The sequence below is a fragment of the Catharus ustulatus genome, chromosome 4 (genome assembly GCF_009819885.2).
Source record: "Catharus ustulatus isolate bCatUst1 chromosome 4, bCatUst1.pri.v2, whole genome shotgun sequence".
Taxonomy (NCBI): domain Eukaryota; kingdom Metazoa; phylum Chordata; class Aves; order Passeriformes; family Turdidae; genus Catharus; species Catharus ustulatus.
In genome coordinates, this window is record NC_046224.1 from 68,882,702 (window position 1) to 68,897,637 (window position 14,936).

A 14,936-nucleotide genomic window follows, 5' to 3' on the forward strand; every position below is an offset into this window, starting at 1 on the left:
ATTGTGCTTGATATCAGTGGCAATCTGAGGAAAAATTGCATGATTTGGCCTTTTTAGAGGTGCAGCATTGATTTCTGCTCCTGCCAGACCTAAAGATCAAAGAGAATTTAATGGAGCTATAACCTGAGTGTACAAGCTAAAACCCCCTTGGTTTATGTTGTGTCAAACCTTAAGGCAGCTGTGAGGAGATCCTTAAGGGTAAAATTCTGTGTTTCTTGTTTTCAGACACACCAACCTGTTTTTATTCAGCTGCTGCAGTCTGCTTTTAGAATTTACAACTGTACCTGGCCAAACCCAACACAGAAAGCCTCAGTGGAGTCCTGTATCAAGACTTTGGCTGAAGTGGGTAGGTGCCAGGTTTCACTTTGATTATTGTTCTTTATGTTTAAAGATTGCACTGGAAGTTTAACAGTTTTTAATTTGACTCTACCATCTTGTAAATGTGTCAGTAGTGATTTCAGAAATCCCACTTTCTGAGGCTAAATTCTTCCTTCTTTTATAACCCATTCAAACATGCCCCATCAAATAGGGTTGTTAGGGTGAAACTGATAGTGCAGAGGGATGAGATTGCTTAAGTGAGTGATGATTGAGGTTTCAACCATCAATTTTAATTTGATGGTTGAAACTCTTGATGATTTAAACTTTTTAATATCAAGCAAGTTCTGATATTAATTCACAACATAAACAAAGGCACCCTGTTCAATTTTTTTTAAAAAAACTTCTTAATCCTACATTAAAGAAATATTCTTCACCAGAACATAGCTAAAACTGGCAAAATTAATGAAGTTAAATTTCTGTAAATATGATTTTAAAGTCTTCTTCCATACAGAATAAAGGATTTTTCAATGTAGTTTCCAAAAGTGCTGGTTGCTTGTAGAATAAAATTCTGCTCAGTGTGAATGAAAGCTGAATAGAGGCAGAGATACATGGCAACTGGCTACATTATACTGTTAATACATTTATTTAAAAGTATTAATAAATAATGATGAAACAATATGAGAGGGTCCCAGAGCTATCTGCCGCACTGTAACAATCAAATCTAAATTTAAATTTTTGGAATAGCTGTACAGAAGTATCATTTAACATTTTAGCCAAAACATCTCGTTAATTTTCTGTGTAAATGTGACTAAGCAGTTACCTAAAAATTTAGCAACCTTCAATTGTTTTATTTGTTGTGCAAATGGTTTAATTATGGATCCATCTGGCAAAGGAACTTTGGAAATTGAAGACATTTTATTTCCTTTATGCTACAGCTACTACACTCTCATATAAAGCTCCATCTCTACAAATTCTTGTTTGTGTGTTTAACACTTATGTTCTTGCTCTTCTCTGGCATTTCTGGAAACAGTCATCAATAAATTACTTCTTTTGCAAGTCTGGGGAAATGGGGAGAAGTAAGGCAGGTGAGAGTAAGTTTGAGACCAGCCATGCCCTCTGTGTGCTTGTAGACAGCTCAATGTCTTCATTTATGCAGAGCTGCATCTAAAATCAAATTCTAGCTCAGAGAGGTCATGTTATCTCATCAAGATGAGGCTGTTTGGAGACATCTGAGTGTGGGTTTATTTTCCCTTTGGCTATGTGCCCACAGTACACAGCTGATTCAATCATGAAAAATTCCCAGCAAATTCCATTGATCCAGAGCTCTGCTGATTGCTGGATGAGTAAGGCGAGGCTCTCACTGAGCCCTCTCTTCTCCCAAGGAGCATGTGCTAGGACAAGAAGAAAAGGCCTCAGGTTGCACCAGGGGAGGTTTAGGTTGAGTGTTTGGAAAAACTTCTTCACGGAGAGGGTTGTCAAGCACTGGAACAAACTGCCCTGGAAAGTGGTTGAGTCATCATCCCTGGAGGTGTTTGAAAGATGTGTAGATGTGGCATTAGAGACTTGGTGTAATGGTGGACGTGGCACTGTTAGGTTATTGCTTGGATTCTCTCTTGAAGGTCTTTTCCAACCTACATTATTCTATGATTCTGCCCTGTTGAGACAGCCAAGCTAAACTCGTCCCCACAGCAGCCTACTGATACCACCTCTGGGGTGCTATGGGTTGGCAGCCTCAGAGCAGCTCCCTGAAAGCACACAGCATCCCCATTGCTGATTTCATTGCCATATCATAACTACTGTTTGGGGATTCATCTCCAATAGCAGTATCAGCATGGTTAAATTGTGTCCTGTCTGACAATTGCTGCATTTTTATTGAGTGTTTTGGCAGTGCAGAAGGGAAGAGTAAAGGAAGAGGTGAGGGGCATTTCCCCAAAGAGCAAGGTAGCTGGAGATTAAGTGGAAGGAGAGTTCTTGACAGAGATCCCTGTGTAAAATTTGCCTGGTCAGCAGAGATTTTAACTGTGGGTGATACTCGGTGCTTTTAGGCATGGTGGCAAACATGTCTTGCCTGGGTTAATGGAGTAGACTTGCTCTTCTCTGTGGAAATACTTTGAAAAACTGCCCCAGCTGTGGATACCAGAGGCTTTTACAGCCAAGGCCATTCTGGGATTGCAGTGGGTGCCTGGTGCCTTTCTGTGTCGGGTGCTCCTCTGCCCAAAATGATGCTTCATTTTGAGAAGCCAAAGGCATCTTCCAGAATACAAACATAGCAACCTTCTTGTGCCTCTTTTGCTGGCTGCATATGTGGACCCTTTTTTCCACTCTTCTGACTTGAGAATCTTGACAGCTTTAATGCTAGGGCCTTCGTGTTTCACAGCAAGGCTTTAAAAAAACCTCTAAAAAGATTTTGCCTATATCAGAGAGATGGAGTATTGGACAGATTTACAGCAGGGAACAAAGCCTTCTCATGGAAAGTAAGTGTAGTGTAGACCTTAAAGAACCAACATGATTTCTTTGTTTTGTTTTGATTTTTTTTGGTGATGTGTCATTGCCCTGGATTTGCAAATGAATCTCAGGGGGAAGAATGATCACAGACAGATTTCCCAAGGTGTCAAAGATCCATATAATGACACACTCTTAAAAGACCCACTTCAGAGCAAGTTTAAGCAACATACACTCTGCTCAGTGTTTCCTGGTTTGTTGCTGGCAGATGGATGCAAGCACTGCCTCAAGAGCTTAAGATCATTTCATCTGCTTTCTGATGAGTACTGCAAGAATGTGCATTACCTTCCAGGTCAACAAAAGGATATCTTGCAGAAGCTTATTTCTTACAACCCTGGTACTTCAACTCCACTTTACAACCACGGAAAAACTGCATAAGCTTTTCAAGCCTCACTTGCGGCTTTGTCTCCAGGCACTTTGCCTCCATTTCAGCAGGAAGCATAGAGACTTGCTCCCCTTCTTCAGACCCCTCTGTGGCTCCAGGAGGTTTGGGACACAGATACCAATGTGCACCAGGTTTCTACTGCCCAGGAAACATTTGGCTGCTTGGCATGAATAGAAACACTTGTGAAATCATACATATATACATATACACATACATATACACACACATATGTATGTCTACGTGTGTGACTTGTTCACGTGGATTTCTGAAGCAGTTTATCACACTGGTGAGAATGAACACATACATGTATCACTTTGGCCTTTTCTCTTTTATGACATAGGACTGAGCTTTTGCTTGAAAATACAGTCCAGAAAGTGAATAATCAAAACAGCTCCCATCTCCCTGGTAAAGTAGCAACAACTGAAAAATATGTAGAAGGTCCCCAGACATCTGTGAAAACAGAGGAAATAAGATATCCAACCATTTAATTTATTTCAAATTAATTCATTATCAAAAGACTTTCAGTTGATGCATTTTATGATCTTTGCAAGGTTGAGAAGGGTGGAGCCAGTCTCAAAGTCTGCATTTTAAACCAGCTACTGTCTTTCTCAAAAAATTGGGGAATATCACCTCTCCTCACAACCACAAGTTGTCTATCTTAAATTCATATCCTAAACGGTATTGAAGCAGTGTCTTTCCCAACCAGTCCTTCAAGACCCATGCAAAGAACTGTCTTTGCTTCTTAATTAAGGCAGCATCTTCCCCTCTGAGCATCAGTTTTCTTTTCTATTACAAGGGCAAATTCAGTTGTCTTACACTCTTCTCTCTGTAGTATCCATTAGTTTTCTCCCTTATGTTTTAAAAAATTGAATCTTTCCTCTGGTACTGTGTCTATCCCAAGGATGTGGTCTGTCTGTGCCTGTGTTGTGACCACCAGTAATGAAATAATTGGAATTTCCCAGATGAGTAAACAGTGCCAGATAGGAACCTGCATTTTGTTACACTATGTCTCTTGGCAGACCCTTAAAAAAAACAAAAATCTGTTAGCAAGCCAAATTGCATTAGTCACTATCAGATTATGTTCTAGGATGTTGTGCAGGAGAAGCAAAAGGAGAATTCTTGTTTCCATCCTACCAAATTTGAGGTGAGCCCTGTAAGATTGGGATTGCCAAAGTTCAGAGCAGGAACAGGTACAGAGGAAGCACTGCTGGGATGGTCAGGGGAAAGGAGAACTGTGTTACAGGAAGGGAATTCAGAACCCCCCACGTTTTGCCTAGCCAAACACAGACCTGTGTTGTTGCGCATTAAAAGTACAGTAATTTCACGACTGTAAGGCGCACCCTTTTGACTGAAATTTTGGTCCGAACCCGGAAGTGCCCAGAGCACCTTATCGATGGAGAAAGTTGGGAAATTTGCCAACCTGGAAGCGTGAGCCCACAGCAGCTCCAAGCCGAGCCAGTAAACCCCGCGATTGCGCAATTCCCTTACTAATTCGTTACTTTGTTGTGTGCGGATCCTCACTGCAAAAAAAAAAAGTGCGTCTTATACACTGGTGTGCCTTATATGTGGACAAAGTTTGGAAATTTGCTGGCACCTGGAAGTGTGCCTTATACTCCAGTGCGCCTTATAGTCGTGAAATTTCTGTACTTAAGAAGATAAATAGTCACAGAAACGTTTAAGCTGAAGGACAGTGCTGACCCAAAACCAACTGGACATAAATTACACTAGGTTGTAAATAACATAAATAAATTTAGATTGTAAGTCAGAGGATTGGAACCAACTTTGGAAGGATGTCCTTGGTCAGTGGGCTGAGAGAAAGTGGAGGGAGGAGGGATGGCAGAAAAGCTGCCATCATTTTAAATGGGGCTCAATAAATTTTTCCTAAGATATTGAAGAGCATGGGTTGTCTGTAACAGAGAGCAGATGGTCTGAAGGTGTAGTGAAGTCCTTTCTAGTTGAGTATTTATTCCCTAATTTAAAGTCACCAATACCTCCTTGTACAGAATCCAAAAAAATCTGCTCTGGTTCTTGACCATTCTTTTATGCCCTCTAAACCCCTTTACTTTTCCCTGACAAATTTCAAATAGGAAACATTAAACATAAAATCTTGGTCACATTTTGTTGCTTCTTTGGAATTATTTATGTGTATTTTAATGTCCATATAGATGAATTTTCATATTACAGTTTTTTTCAGTCCTGAAAATGTGTTTATTTCACTTCCCATTTGAATTTTAAAATCTTTTTTCCATTTTATAAAAAGCTAGACCTTCATTTTCAATTTTTAGTTCAAATAAAATAATTATCCTGTTGTTACTTTTTTGACAGCAAGAAGAATACATTTCAGATGAAGCACATATTTTATTCTATTTTAACTGCTTGTGTTTCCCTAATTGCAAGAAAAATTCAATGATGATCTTTTTACAGGCTGATAAATATTTTAGCGTAGATTTTCTGTTGGAAAAAAACAACCAAGTGAAAGGGTACAAGATTGGCAGGTTTGCGTCTTGTCTACACAAAGCTTTTATTTCCCTTAAAAAGTCTTGCTGTTGCTAGCATTAGTGTCTCTCCATCCAAATGCATTTGTTAAGCAGTCAGTAAATGATTAAGGAGCTGGAGGGACTGATTTATGGAACAAAATTAATTGAGCTAAATATGCATCACTGTTACGTGACAACTGCGAAGTGTGGGAGAACGTGATAGAGCTGTCTGAGACTACCAGGGGGTGTAAACTGTGAGCAGAGCAAAGGATTCACAGCCAGGTACAGCTGGAGTTTTTTCCTGACCCAGACTGTCCATCACACTCCTCCTCAAGGGGCTCTTAGGGATCAAATGCCTGCGTGTCCCCCTGAAAACCCACACCAGGGGATGCTTCAGGGTTAATTAGCTGTGAAGCCACCACACACTGCTGTGTTCTGTATATACTGCAAAAGCTAATGGAGTGAAATATAAAATTAGGGAGCAGTAGGTGGAAATAGTGAGAATGATGAGGTTCCTAATGGCAAGGTAGATTATTCTGAAGAATGGGAATCCAAGGGAAATTACAGGCAAGGGCTGCTTCCTGCAAATCCTTAGGACTAAATTGGTCCTCAGACTCAGGCAGCAGCACAGTGAAAGGACAGTGCTTCAGGAGGCATTCCTGAAATAGGGCCAATTGCTGTGCTTCTGTGAAGAGAACTACATGCAGGTAATTTAACAAAATAACACCTGGGCTCATTTCAGCCTCTCTGGGAGCAGCTGGACTGTGCTCCTGGGACTTCACTGGCGCTTGCTCATCGAGAGTGCCTTGATTTTTACCTGGTTATTCTTGGCATTCATGGTGCCCTTTTCTTTTGAGTTTCTGAGTACTATTTCATTGTTTAAGCAGAAAGGGGGAGGAAAGCTGCTGATCACTGGGTGCCCACAGAACCATCCAGCACAGGGCAGGGCATTTTGCTGTGACCTGGCTGAATTTGTGGCACTGCATTTCTTGCTGTTGCCATGGGTCGTGTTTGCTCGCTTGTCTTGGCTCGTCTTATCTCTCTTGCTGAGAGATAATTGGGAGCAGCAGATTGAGGGTTAGTAGTTTAAAGGATTTCCCAGAAATTCCATGTTCTCTGACACTGGCAAAATGGTGTTGTACATTCAGGATGTAATTAGCCCTGTGCACCGTGCCCTAGGTGGGAAATGGGTGCTGTGTAAGCCTGGGACATGCCCTCCAGTGCAGGGCAGAATTTACCTGTGCTGAAGACATCACAGAATCACACAATATTTTGAGCTGGAAGGGACCCACAAGGATCATTGAGTCCATCCTGGTAAGTATCCTGCTGGATACTTATGTACAGACAACCATGTAGCTTTTTCCCAAGTTCACCAGTCAGATGAAAGACAGAATTTTACCCCCTCTTGGCTCCTTTGTCTACCAGCTCTAAACATATTTTGCAAGTTTGAGTGCTGTCCAAAAGTATTTCTAAGTGGAACAAAAATAAACATGCTTTTAAATATTTGATGTTGATACTTTAAGGGAGATTGACACATTTTGAAGAGGGAAGCAGCCTACAACACCTAAATTAAAAATAAATATTTATGTTCACATTTGTTCATCAGCTTTCTAGAATGTAAAAATATGTTTCATGTTGTTTTAAATAATGAAATGTGAAACAAATGAAAGATAAACTTTCTACAAGCTGAAAAGAAATAAGAAGACAAAGGCTTTGTTTAGAGCTTAGATTTCAACAGTGCCCTTTGACAACCAATACAAATCTTAATTACAAATGGAATTATACATGCAAGAACTGTTCAAAACAAAGGAGTATTTTTTCTCTCTTTCTGGTTTTCTTTGTGATAGTTTTAATTAGCTGCAACTCTTTGAACCCTTATAGTCCTTGACTGCTCCTCAGACACTGATGGAAGTTGTTAACTTCAAATGGCATCTGTAGGACTGCAGAAGTCTGGGTTTTCCTCTGAACAGTGTGCTCCCCATTGCTAAATTTATTCTTCAATATATCAGGATTCTGCATACATTCCACTTAATTGAGAAGTGAGCACTGTCCAGTACCATTCCAGTGATTGACATTAGGACACAATAAATTGGATTAATAGGCTGCAGCACCCTACCCACACTGGCAGAACTTTAAAGGACTACTCTAGTAAAGTAGGCAGCGACAGGGCAAATGTGTTTTTCGAAACAGCCCAGTTGAATTATATGGAAAAACAATCATTAGAAATAATGGCTAGCCATACATGGCATCTTCCACATGTTAATCAGGAACCTGCCTTCAAAACAAATGGAGAGTGGAAAGGAAAAGTCAATTTGTGTCTTCCCAGCTTAACCTATTTTTTTTTTTCAATCCCTGTGGCCAACCATTTAAAAGAAAGTGCCTACCAGAAATGGAATCAGAGAATTTTCTTCCATCCCTATGGAACAGCCTGATCCATCCCAGTCCTGCATCAGGTTCCAACCTTGCAGTGGGAAGAGATTAGGGTGCCCTGAACCTGTGGGATCCATTAAAGGGAAGAGAGTCCCTCTGACAGAGCGCCCTTGCCACAGTCTCTGAGGCTGGGGTTTGAGGTGTCACAGCCAGATTTAGGTTTGTAATAAAAGCTGTCATTTCAATCTAGTCCTGAGGGGAAGAGAAAGTTTGTGCCTGGGAGCTGTGACTCACTGTGCTTGGCAGCACTGCAGCCTTCATTCATCAAAGCTGTGTGGTGCCTCTGCCTGCACGTCCTCATGTGGGGCTGGAGGCATGGGCTGCTGGGGACAGAAGGGTATCTGCTGACTTCACAGGTTCAGGACATAAAGCCTGATATGTTTTAGAGCTGGGAGGGAGAGGTGGAATATTTCTGATGCCTTCCCCCACTGCGGAAAGCGTGTTAGCATGGAATGGTGGGGAAATGCCTCAGAGAAACATCGTGCAGAACTGCAGTTTGGGCTAATGGTTTTTTAAAATTCAGCTTGTTTCAATAAGGAATGACAAGAAATCACTTATTATTGGTCATTATTACAAATGGATTAGAACTGCTCCATTTTACCTTTAAGATTTTATTAAACATAAGCTGTGCCACAGAAATAAAGTGAAATGACACAGAATACCGAACCTAATCACAGGAACATGACCTGATCTTTCAGAGATATTGATCATAGTCTCACAGAATGGTTTGGGTTGAAAAGGACCTTAAACACCATCCAGCTCCACCCTCTGCCATGGGCAGGGACACTTTCCACTATCCCAGGTTGCTCAGAACCCCATCCAACCTAGCCTGGAACACTGCCAGGGATGGGACAGCTCTTGTTTATTGACTAAATTTCAGACTACTCATGCTGAGCCAGAGAACAATGTCACTGATCTCCAGTGGAATGGAGAGGAGCAGCTAACACAGAGATTTTACTGGGGGAGAGGGCAGATACCTTCTAACATCGCCTTTCAAACTTCCTTTTCAAACAACAGTTCAGGATGCAGTAGTAGCTTAATAGTGGATGCCCTGTAAGAAATCCTGCAAGGCTCTCCTCATTTTCTTTTTATTCTCTCTACTGTCATTTCCTGCCTCCTAAATCTAAAAAAGAAAAAAATATAAAATTTTTTGATTGATTCTATTGACTGAAGTTTTTAACTATCAGTCAGACTATCAGATGTTTATTAACTACTGGATATACTGCAGTAGCATCCAGGCACCATCCAGGAATCCAGGGTTTAGCAACCCTAGCAGTATAGGAAACCCAGGGACAAGAGAAGACAGCCTTTTTCAAATTTAATTTGTATGCACTTGGTTCCTCAAGGTCTTCACAAGAGAAATATGCAGTAAAGCAACAGAGAGTACTTGGGATAAATTGGATAAATGTGCATATGTCCACTAAAAAGAAAAATTTCAGAATTTCCTTCTGAATAGAGTAAAACTGTTGAAATAACACATACTCCTTTTGTTGCTCTTATTAATATCTCTGGATTTTTTTCATGTTAGTAGAAAAATTATTCTGTTTTTAAAAATAAATGTGTGTCTGTGAAAGTATATACTGGAAATGATCCTCATCTCATTTAAAGTAGTACAACTTGCTTTCTTTAACTAGATTATGACTGATTTTTTCCACTTAGGTATATATTAGGTATATATTGAAGAGATATCACCTTGCCCCTTAACATAAATGGGATCAGGCTTTTGCATGCCATAATGTCTATAGGATTTTCAAGTTTTTGCCACTGTAAATGTCTTGGATTTTTCCTTCCTATTAAAGCAAAGAACCGTGGGATTGCGATTCCAGTGGATTTGGACAGCCAGGTGAACACACTGTTCATGAAGAGTCACTCCAACATGGTGCAGAGGGCAGCCATGGGGTGGAGGATGTCAGCCCGCAGTGGACCTCGCTTCAAAGAAGCTCTTGGTGGGCCGGCGTGGGATTACAGGAATATCATAGAGAAACTACAGGTACAGAAATAGTAAATGGCCTGGGAAGCAGTGAGACTGCAGCTATGTCACACGTGCCAGATGTGGAAAACACTAGAAACAGGCCCAGTGCATTTTTAGTGATGGATGAGAGGAGCCACTGCACTTCTGTGTGGGGGTGGCTGAAGGTGGCTATTCAAGATCAGTATTTGGCTCCTACAGAAGTCAGAGAGGGGTAGGATGAGTAGAGAGAGGAGTAGGATGATCACAGAATGAGCTGAGCTTCAAGGGTCCCACCAGGATCGAGTCCAACTCCTGGCCCTACAGACATCCCAACAGTGCATCCCTAAGAGCACTCTTCAAACACTGCTGGAGCTCTGGCAGCCTTGGGGCTGAGACTATTCCCTGTTCAGTGCCCAGCACCCTCTGGGGGAAGAACCTTTCCCTGATATCCACCCTAACCCTCCCTGACACAGCTCCAGCCATTCCCTAGTCACACAGAGCAGAGATGAGGGCCTGCCCCTGCTCTTCCCCTCATGAGGAAGCTGCAGAACTGTGAGCTCTGACCTTCTGCACTTCTCCAGATGAACAGACCAAGTGACATCAGCTACTCCTTGGCCTCACCTCCAAGCCCTTCACCATCTCCATATCCCTCCTTTGGACACTTACATTGTGCTGCCCAAAACTGCACACAATATTCAAGTTGTGTTCTCCTCAAAGTGCTCCATGGAGTAGCATCTCCTCTCTGCCTTTTTCACAGAATCACAGAATAATTTTTATGGCCACATGTCCTGTTCTAGCTGCAGAGGAGATACTAGAAGTTTTAGGTCATGTTTGTGTCACTGGAGATTGCCATGAGATGGAGATCACCTTGTGCATGTAAAACTTAAACATCAGGAGGGTTTTATGGCTTGAAAAAACAACAGAACCCAGACAAATGGAGGACCCTAAACAGCAAGGACACAACACCTGAGGTGACACATTAACTGAGTGTGATGAGCACTGTTTTTCCAGCACACCATCATCCTGACTGTTGCCACAGGTTTTATGAGCACCTTCCCCCCCTTGCCCTGTATGAAGAATGGTGTGAAGAAAGGCTGCCCAGGGTTGCCCAGGGCTCTTGCATGGCTCATCACACTGGGTCAAGCAGTGCATCACACCGAGCTATGTGACTCCACAGCGCTGTTATTGTAGTTCTCTTGCAGTTATGGATGTTCTCCTGTCTCCCCCAGGATGTGGTGTCCTCCCTGGAGCAGCAGTTCACACCCATGATGCAAGCTGAATTCTCGGTGCTGGTTGATGTGCTGCACAGCCCAGAGCTCCTGTTCCCTGAGGGCAGCGATGCCAGAATAAGATGTGGTGCTTTCATGTCCAAGTAAGTGGCATGCAGAGGGGTCTGTTGCCTTGGTTTGAAAGACAGGTGTTTGTTAAGAAAGGCAGAAGCCTCTCTTGAAATGGACAATGTAAACCCCTTCCCTCTAAATTATTTTAACTTTTAAATTAAGACGCTCTCAGGCAAAGGTATGGGAATAGGAATAACAGTTCTTTACTAGGAAAAAAAAAATTAAATAAAAATACAGTAATTAGGAAAAAAAAAACCCAATGACTGACAGAGCCAGAATACAACCTGACACCCTTTCAGGCAGGGTGTTGGTAGCAGTCCCATTAAATGGTGGCTGCATCCTCCTGGAGTGACAGATGTGGTTCAGTGCTCCTGTAGAAGGTGCAGTTTTCCTCCAAAGCTCCAGTTGATTATGTAGAAGGGTCTGGTTTTCCTCTGGAATCCAGTGGGAAAAGGCTACCTGGGTGTTCCAAATCTCAGTTTTATCTAGGTAGGGAATGTTTGGCTCCAACCCCTGGCTGGAACATCTCCCAGTGGGATGAAGTAATTTTATCAGTCGTGCAGTGGGACTCAATGGGCCATTAACAGGAGATACCTCACTGGAGGAAGGATGGGCTGTGGAAAAGATAAAGAACAATGCCCCACCTGGTTTCAACAGATGGTGATAGAATACAGACTTTTGGTTATATCCTGCTTTGCAAGCCAAGACACCTGTTTGATTCTTTAGGAAAGATGGCAGGGTTTTAACATTTTCAACAGCACTTACCTCTCGTTTTCAGCATGCAGGTGTCCAAGTTCACTGTTGAAAGCTTAAAGTGAGGCCTTTTGCTCCATTTTTTATATTTCTCAGCAGTTTTGTTGTTTGGAGAGCACAGAGAGAGAAAGGTTGCTTGCCTTACCAGCTAGAAATGGGATGTTAATGGCTTGCTAAAATTGTGGCAGGCTCAACCTACTTGTGTTTTCTTAATGGGCTACTTTTGCTATTACATTTCACAAATTCTACAACAAAAACTTAGATTTTTCCATAGCAGAATTTTCAAGAATTCATAATGAAGCAGTGGGCTGCTCAAGGCTCGTGGGGTTTTTTTTTGTTGGATTTATTTTTGGTACAGCAAGTCGATGTTTTTATTTTAAACTGTCAACAGCTCTTTGACAATACATTTCACTGTGACCCCTATCTGGTCTTGAATTATTAGATGTTTTATTTGCAGTCTGTGCCTTGGAATAGAGTCTTGCAAATTTTTTATTAGTCCTCAAGTGAGATGCCCTCCCCACCCTTGAGAAACTATAATTTAAACAGAGATAACTTGGGGGAAATAAATGCATTTGGCAGCTCCCTTGATTCCTTGGTTATTTGCATATTCTACAGAGGTAGGATTATAACAATATATTTTATGTGTTTGGAATTATTTTTTTAATTACATTTTGAGATTATCCTATGTCATGTCCTCTGTCCAAACTCTTGTTTGAAGCCAGCATCAAAATGCACAAAAAAAAAAAGCCCAAAACCGGTCCAAGGCCTTCAGATTTCCTCCCTTCCTATTTTCACAAACATCTCTCCAGCAATGTGTGAACCAGTGCAAGGACCTGTGCACAGATCTGTTCTGCATGAAGACAGAAAGGCTGCTTCTGGTATTGGCTTCAGCTGACTGAAATCCAAACTCCTGTCACAGTCATAACTGGAGATAGAAAGGGACCTTGTTTTCTGGCTTGTCAAGTGGTTGTGTGAATGTAAACAATAATTATGTTTCATCCAAATGTCTGTATTTCTGAATACTTCCATTTTTTTGGAAATCCTTTTGGCTGAATACCATTTGCTAATTATATCATAAATATATTATAACTATCATAGAAGTTGGAAGGGGTAAAGGTTGTAGCTTTTAAAGTTTGCAAGATGCATGGTGAACACTGGTTGTCATTAAATAATGGTTAAAATAAGTTACCTTTAAATAAAGAAAGGGTGAAATAGCAAGTCTGGATGTTAATCTGGAAGCCCTCACAAAAAGTGGATGTAGAATTCTGCCTTCTGTATGGGCAGTTAGATAAGCAAATTGACACCAAAATCTCCAACACCTTGAAAGTCCCATATCCTTTTAAATTATTATGTCTCTTGACCACTTTTATTTCCTTTCACTGAGGAAAAATATAGTGATGGGCAATTTTTACATAAAGAAATTGTAGTTTGGCTTAGCAACAATGAGCAATGTTCTTAAGTTTTAATATTTTACTTTCAGGTTGATTAATCACACAAAGAAGCTAATGGAAAAAGAAGAAAAGCTCTGCATTAAAATCCTTCAAACTTTACGAGAAATGCTTGACAAGAAAACCAACTTTGCAGAAGAGGTACTGCTACCACTTTGATATTAAATATAGAACTAAGAGCATGGTGTTAATAACAGAATCTGACATTATTTCAATTTTGTGCATGTTTTAGAGATAACCTGGTGTTTTAGGAACAGTGTGGTAAGGTTGGAGTTGGTTTGGCACAAAAGAAACTCTCTGCCTCACATAGTTTTGTGTGAGGGACTTGATAAGAGTCAAGGCAAGCAAGATGAAATGATTTAGCAGTGGCAAATATATATTACTGTATATAATTATTATATATTGGATATACTCTATTTCTGGAGATTAGTCTTCATTTGTCACACCTTACTTTACCATAAAATCAATGGAAATCTAGGGATTTTTAATTGCAATTGTACTGGTTTTCCCTGCTGCCTGTGGTGCCAGACTTTTGTACTCCACACGCTTTTTAATGCTTGCAAATGTGTGAAAGGAAATCTGCAATGTTTAAGCAGAGCTGCCAGTTTTGGGAAGAAGTGACATAGTCTGTACTCTGTAAGTGTCTAATTATTTCTTGCATTCCTCTCTCCCCTCATTGCCCAGTTTTCTCTTGCAAAACCAAGTCTTTCAAATGCCTCTTTCATTTTGCCTGTTCTTTGGCTCTCAGTAGGCAGATGTAGATGTCAGCTGTCCCTGCTCTTTCTAAACCTGATCTCAGTGTCTTTTGTGTAGTTTCCTCTCATCCATATTTCTGGGTATTTCCCAAATTCTTTCAGCATTATTCACTCTTAAATATGAATCATGAAGCTATCATTTAAAATCTCAGTGCTGACATCAGACCTGCTCTGTGCAAAAATAACCAGTGTAAGCAGAGGAAACCAACCCCATCTTCACCTCCTCCTCAAAGAAAACTGTGGTTAGGCCTGGGCAGACAAATTCTTTTTTAATGTCATAAAAAGAATTTCACAGGGGCAGATGTTATTATTCTTTATTATTGTTCATATTTATTCTAATAGCATTCTGGGTGCATAATACCACAGCATCACACAGGAAAAATAATTGGCTTTTATAACTGACCTCTGCCAAACCACTCAAAAAAAATTGCATAGACCTACCATAAGTTAACCTCATCTCAGGATGAGGAAAAAGTTAACCTCATCTCAGGACAGTAAAAAAGGCAACATTTTTAATGTAGGACTTGAAACAAGCAAGATTTGCTTGTTTTAGTTGCTCCTTGTACCCTGTTGTGGA

General features: G+C 40.9%; 1 protein-coding gene across 4 annotated transcripts in view; it reads left to right on the top strand.

Moving 5' to 3' along the window:
* ITPR2 (inositol 1,4,5-trisphosphate receptor type 2) overlaps positions 1-14,936 on the top strand; it is a 241,850-nt gene that overhangs the window by 118,828 nt on the left and 108,086 nt on the right. For all 4 annotated transcript variants that reach the window (XM_033056927.1, XM_033056928.1, XM_033056929.2 and 1 more), the window contains 4 exons: positions 226-346; positions 9,912-10,102; positions 11,293-11,435; positions 13,637-13,745. In XM_033056927.1, coding sequence (XP_032912818.1) covers positions 226-346; positions 9,912-10,102; positions 11,293-11,435; positions 13,637-13,745 — 564 coding nt within the window. The remainder of the gene's footprint in view (positions 1-225; positions 347-9,911; positions 10,103-11,292; positions 11,436-13,636; positions 13,746-14,936) is intronic.